At 46.5% G+C, this 6,664-nt stretch overlaps 1 protein-coding gene across 1 annotated transcript; it reads right to left on the reverse strand.

The window, feature by feature from the left end:
* Positions 1-885: 885 nt before the first annotated feature.
* On the reverse strand, positions 886-5,375 carry PENK (proenkephalin). Its single transcript, XM_055126913.1, has 3 exons — positions 5,217-5,375; positions 4,871-5,006; positions 886-2,152 (listed from the first exon to the last, which is right to left on the reverse strand). The coding sequence occupies exons 2-3, from the start codon at positions 5,003-5,005 to the stop codon at positions 1,298-1,300; spliced, it is 990 nt and encodes a 329-aa protein (XP_054982888.1). The 5' UTR covers position 5,006; positions 5,217-5,375; the 3' UTR covers positions 886-1,297.
* Positions 5,376-6,664: the final 1,289 nt, after the last annotated feature.

Genomic DNA, 6,664 nt, shown 5'->3' on the forward strand with positions numbered 1-6,664 from the left:
AAATGAGGAGAGTGGGTCCTGGAAATATGAATTTGTGTATGAGAGTTTAGCTATAGGTAGTTTAAATGGGAAAACTAAAGAATGTTACTTTGGGAAAGAATATGAATGTTGATTCTGACAAATTAATAATCTGAAGTAATCATGAACTCCTTTTATGATGAAATTTGCTTTATAAAGCTTTTGTAACACCTTTCCTGATGATCTGATCATCAAATTCATTCTTTTAGGTTCTTGTTTATTCATATACCCATTCACCAGCTACTAGGGAACCCGATATATCACAGAGGAGTACACAACAATGAAACAGAAACAGTAGCAAGTTCTTCCAATTTTTGATAGTGACTTGGAGATGAGCTAAGGAACTGGAGTGGAAAAGCATTAGGAATAAGTAGTTGGGCAGAAATTCATTCTACTTCTATTTTACAAATGCAGGGCAATCTAAGGCTTACCACTCAACCTTTCTGAATTTACTATGGTGGAGCTGAATTGCTTGTAAAGTCTTAATGGTTAAATTACTTTGAAGAAAAGAGTCCTATACATCTTGGATGTAAATCATAGATTTTTATAAATATGAGGATATAGTTTCTTAACTTTAAATTTTCTTTGTGTATCTGATATGTAGAAATAAGAGTGAGGATGTATTTTTTTTCTTTTTTGTGTGCTCTAATGTGGTTTATTTCCTCTACGACTGCATATGTGGAGAATTACATTCCACTACTTGGCTATCAGAGAAGGAAGTCAGAGATGATGAAATCAGACAGTTTCACCATTTCTGACTTTGAGAAATGGCCTGAAAGAGCTGGTGGGAATGGAGGATTTTCTCTGGACCCCCTAAGTTATGAATCAGGGTTTTTTTTGTAAATAAGAGACTTGCAAAGAAAGATATGCAGTTGGGGTAAAGGCTTTATTTCATCTATGTACAAGTAAGCATTTACTGGCTCTTGTCAAAAACAATGAACAAGAACACAAAGACTCTTTTAGCACGAAAACAAGATACTGTGATAGATCAGTAGTACTGAGCTTCAGATTCTCAAGAGAACCCAGACTTTGAAGCTTTCAGGCTGTTGGTTACTAATCCAGAAAATTAAGCCAATGGCACAAAGCAAGCAACACATGACAGTACAACGCATGACAATGCCACTTTCACTGGGGGCCTAGAGGGAGGGCTTCTGGGACCTGGGGGTTACCGGCGGGCCAAGAAATTAAAATTCCATAATATCTTTTATATAATTGTGAAAGCTTTCCTCCTTGTCGGGAACCTCTCTGGAGTAACTTTCATTTTCTCCCTTGGCGTCAGCTAAGGCTTCATGAAGCCCCCATACCTCTTGTCGACCTTTGGGTACCAGTCTTTGTCAGGTGGAAAGTCAGCAAAGCGCTTCAGGAAGCCCCCATACCTCTTATAAGGGGTCCACCACTCGGGGCGGCCCACCCTTCTCATGAAGCCCCCGTAGCGCTTCTGCAGCTCTTTGGCCTCGTCTTCCATCTCGGGCATTCTCTTTGCGCCCCTCATGAAGCCGCCGTATCTCTTGCTTGCTTCTTCTTCTGTGTTGTATTGGTGGATGTTGGCCTCTCGGGGGGCCTCCGTTCCCACCAACTCTTTCAGGCCATCCTCTTCCTCTGCATCCTTCTTCATGAAGCCGCCGTATCTCTTGCTGACTTCATCTTCTCTGTTGTATTGGTGGATGTTGGCATCTCGGGAGGGCTCCATTCCCACCAGCTCTTTCAGGCCGTCCTCTTCCTCTGCATCCTTCTTCATGAAGCCGCCGTATCTCTTGCTCACTTCATCTTCTCTGTTGTATTGGTGGATGTTGGCATCTCGGGAAGGCTCCATTCCCACCAGCTCTTTCAGGCCATCCTCTTCCTCTGCATCCTTCTTCATGAAGCCGCCGTATCTCTTGGCTTCCTCTGGCTCGGCCTCATAGAGCTCATCCATCTTCTTCATGAAGCCGCCATACCTTTTCATGAAGCCGCCGTACCTTTTCATGAAGCCGCCGTACCTTTTCATGTATGACTGCCAATCGACATCATCCCATTTGCTGCCTTCCCTGCTGCTGTCTCTGGGAAGCTCCACCTTGGACGGATGCAGAAGCTCGTTGCAAATTCCCCAGGTATTGAGAGAAGACAGCTTCCCTTCACATTCTAGAGTACAAGTCTGAAAAAATGATTTGGTTCAATTAACCTTTTTTTTTTTAAAAAGAAAGATTTTCTAAAGTTAAGTAAACAAATTTTACTAGGCTGACCAGAATATTCTTGCTTAAGAATTCCACATATATTACATCACCTACAATTTCTTATTATAACTTTGAGTCATACTGAGCTGGCTAGTGAAAGGAACACTGAAAAGAGGGAGAATTAATCACGTTAGAAATTTTCTTTGAATTTTATCGAATTGTGTATTCTACAGCATTTCAATACTATGAAAGATTTTCCACTCAATTTTAACCTAGATGCCCACACAATATGATTTTACTGGATATTACTGTGTTGTTGACTTGATTAAAAAAATTTCTAGCCAAAGGGAGAAATTTCTCTTTTCCTATTTACAGAAATTACTCATAAAATTTATTTTATCTTCTTATCCTACAGATAAAACTAATATTAACACAAGGTTGTTTAATTGCATTAGGATTTTACTTGAACTGGCATCTACTTTTCCTAAAAAATATCTTGAATATCTACAGAACATATATTTCAAAAGAAAAATAAAAAGATAGTCTAAACATGCAATTTAAATCCTAAGACTTATTTGGATTACAATATGACTATTTTTTGAAAGTAGATACATTCTGCTTTTCTACCTTAATTTACTAAAACAGATATAATTACCTTGAACTAAATGTTTGTATTGTTAGATGTTATATAAAAATATACATATACAAATATTCAAATTATTCATTTTTCTTTTCTTAATATTGTATCCTGGATGTAGAAGAAAAACTATTTTCGTGCAGAAATCAAGTTATTTAACAAGCAACAAATATTAATTATATAACCATTTTCAATATTCTATAATAATTATATTCTAATTATGTAAGAATTAGACCTGTGTCCTAATAATCATGTTCAGATTCTCTTCTATTTAGCAGATTACTTCCATATAATAAATAGATGACTGATATTGTGGAGCATTTACAAAATTTATTTGATTTTTGAAAGCATATCACAAATATTAGTAGCCCTCTACACTCTACACATTAAATCCAAATTACCAATCTATTATTTAGACAGAAAAACAAGGTTCTTTCTTGGTAACTAAATTATGTTGATATATTAGTGGATGTGAAATATGCACAATGATAGAATATTTTATCTATCATTGAAATAATGTGAAATTTTCACAATGATAGAATATTTTTATTAATGCCACAAATTGTTTAATGGGCAGTTTAGTCATAAATAGGTCTTAATTATTTAACTCTTAATTATTAGTTAAGTTGTATAAGGAAATTTAATATAGTCTGTCTTTAAATCTAAAGATTATTCAATTTAAATGCATCTTTATTCTTGATATAAGAAATGAAAATATTAAAAACTTATGATGTTCAAGTGTCAATATTTTCATTCTAAAATAAAACAATCTGTCAGACATTAATGTTAAGTATTTTGCTTATTATTGCTAAAAAATTTTCTAGTGCACATGATTTGGGATATGCACAAAACCGAAAAAGAAAAAATAATCAGAAGTAAAACACATACTAGCGAAATGGCATTATATTCCACTGCAGCAGCCCACGCATCATTTACAGAATTTATTACACTCGGTCACTTGGTATTCTATGGCCAAGATGAGATAAGATGGTAAATTAAATTTGAACATCAGTCATGGCCTGTCTGCTTTTATTTGCAGCCTCCTCAGAACCAAGTGCAAGTGTCTTTAACAGGATAAACATGAAGTAAATATTTGTTATGGTTCTTTTGAAAAATAAGTGTGGCCGGGTAAGCTCATTTCTTCTCTGACTGTTGTACCCAAGCTAAAGTTGCATAATGGCTGTGCATCTAGCACAGAGCAGTTAGGAGAAGATTTATTCACCAGGTAAATAACATCTCTAAACGTAAGTGCCAAGGCAAAGGAGTAAGTTTTAAACAGAAACCCCCCAAAATCAGAAAGATAGAAGAAGGATGAAGGGAAGTGCTATCCTAGATCATGCGTTCTCTTTAAGGTCACATCACCACCTGCATGAATCAAATAAAGTGGACTGGGTAGTTTAAGCGACACAGAAAACCTGACATACACGCTATGGAATTTTGGAATTCCTTTTCTTAATTTTGGATCTCCTTTCCTTAGTTTTCTGCCCTATTTTATGTATCTTCAGAGGCTCGGGAGCTCCCCAAACCAGTCATTTAAATCCTTCAACTAATGCATTATTCTTGACTGAGATTTTTTAGTTCATCACAGAATTTCAAGAAATTGAAGACAAGGGCTTATGGAATCATTGGGCAGACTAATTAAAACAGGCACTTTTGCCCCCTTGTAAATCCAGATATTAGGCCCCCATGGAGCTGCTGGGGGAGGGATGACGGATTTTGGCTACAGGGTGCTATCAGGGCGACTCACCCCCCACATCCGAGCCCTGAACCTCCTGCCGCTCATCTTGGCATTGATGCTTCATTTTTTGGCAGCCCCCACTGTGTCCTTTTCCTAGCAAAATCAACCCCTTTCCTAGCAAAATCAACCCCCCCGGGCGGGCAAGCACGGTGGCTGCAGAGCTGAGCCCGGCCGCACCTGGCCCAGGTGAGCGCTGTTCGCGGTGCTGAAGCCGCGCCTCTTGCCCAGTGCCCGCTGCCTCGCTCGCCCAGGCAGCGCTCAGGGCTGACCCGCACCGAGGGTCCCCGAGATGCCGAGTGACGGGTCCCGCCGGGTGGCACTCACCTCGGCGCTGAGGTCGGCGGGGCGCGCCAGCAGGGCGCAGGCGGCGCAGTCCTGGCCGCAGTCGGCGGTCACGGTGGCCAGCAGCCCGGGGCCCAGCGCCACCAGCCAGGTGCAGAGTGTCAGGAAACGCGCCATCCTGCGGGGACAGGGACCAAGCTGGAGCCGGTGTCGGGGGGCTGGTCGGGGGGATCCCCGGCAGGAGCGCGTCTCCTGGACCCTCCCACCCTCTCCTGGAGAGACCCGGGGGACCCCCGCGAGGGCGCACGCTGCAGACTCGGGGAGCCGGGCGGTGTGCGGAGAAAGTTGGGGGACCCCGCGGAGCAGAGGGGCAGCGGGGCACACTCACCCGAGCGCAGGAGGCAGGTGAGCGGGGTCCGTCGTGTCCGCGCCGCGCGCTGGTTCCCTGCTGCCCACGGGACGCGCCACTTTATAATTCGCCCCAAACCCCGGGCCGCAAGCGCGCCCCAATCGCTGGGCGCCTGCCGCTGACGCACGCCCTACGCCAGCCCCGCCGACGCCTGGCGGGCGGGTCCCCCGGGATCGGGGCTGGGGGGGGGAGAGGTGGCGGGGGGGTTGAGCCCCGCAGCGAGGAGACGAGCCACGGCAGCTGGGGGGGCACCCCGTCCCCCTCAAAGGCGCGGGAACCGTGCTCCCGGGAAGAGCGCGCGGCCAGGGGGGCGCATGGCGCCAGGGACCCTGGCCTTACATGTCCTAGAGGCACCCCTGTGCTCCCGGGGACCCCCGCCTGTCCCTACGGACGGAATGTAGTCATCTCTGCGTCGTGCGCTGGCCCCGCGCTGCACCCCGACTTCTTCACTACAGCGCGCAAGCCAAGCGTGGACCGGACGGTTAGGGGGATGAATCATGAAACTTTCCCGAGTCTTAAACTCTGCAGCTCTGAACTTCAGAGAGGAGCTCTCGCCTCTCCCGTTAGGGACTCCCGAGGGACCCCCGCCCGTGTTCTTCCAGGACTGCGTGACGTTCCGTTGCTGTGGGAGGGGACCCCCAACTTCCCCCCAAGCGGTCCCCCCAAGCAGGTTCCAGGTGTGCCTGTGCACGGGTGTGTGTAGCTGTGTGCGCGTCTGTGTCCCTGTGTCTGGGTGGGCATGCCCATGTGTGCGTGTGTCTGCGCCTGTGTGTTCGCCCGTGTGTGCATGCATGTGCGTGTGCATGAGTGTGCGTGTGCATGAGTGTGCGTGCCAGCGCGCGGCCCCTAGGGCGCCCACCAGGGTGTCCTGTTTGAAGGGAAGACCTGGCCTTGGCGGGCAGCTGTCAAAGCCCCCGGGGGGAGCGAGGCACGACCCCGTGCCTGGACGCCCAAAGCTCGGGCGCTGGGAACCGAGAGGCTGAAGGAGGGCGGTGCAGGCTGGAGCCCGCTGGGCCTTCGCTTCACCAAGAGGGAAACTGTTCACCTAAGCCCTCCACTTCCCGCTAGGAAAGAGGAGCAGGTCACTCTACAGCCGGCGTTTCTGGGGGATCACAAGCGAAGGATACATACGCTAGGGGCTTTAGCCTTGCGCACTCCCCTGTTGGGATTCCCACCCTCTGTCAGCCACCCCAGCCCCTTTGGGTTCATCCTCTGCCTGTGAGGACCCTAAGCGCACCCATCCCTCTATGCGTTTATGGGTCTGATCGGCCCTGGAAGGGAAACCCCCCACGTCTCTCTGTAAGAGCCTCCGAGCTTTCTCCCATCAGCATCCCCGGCACCTGGCCACTGTCTTCCACCGACGCGGGCCTCGCTGCACCTCCCGTTGGCGTCGCTAGAGGGCAGCGCTCCCCTGTGCAGGTCTGGGA

The sequence above is a fragment of the Sorex araneus genome, chromosome 2, assembly GCF_027595985.1.
Source record: "Sorex araneus isolate mSorAra2 chromosome 2, mSorAra2.pri, whole genome shotgun sequence".
In the NCBI taxonomy this organism is placed as follows: domain Eukaryota; kingdom Metazoa; phylum Chordata; class Mammalia; order Eulipotyphla; family Soricidae; genus Sorex; species Sorex araneus.

Bases quoted from the DNA above. Each gene is read 5' to 3' on its own strand.
- PENK (XM_055126913.1), bottom strand. From the start codon at position 5,005: ATGGCGCGTTTCCTGACACTCTGCACCTGGCTGGTGGCGCTGGGCCCC. The intron at 2,153-4,870 runs GTGAGTGCCACC...TCATTTTTTCAG, and splicing joins CCGCCGACCTCAGCGCCGAG to ACTTGTACTCTAGAATGTGA.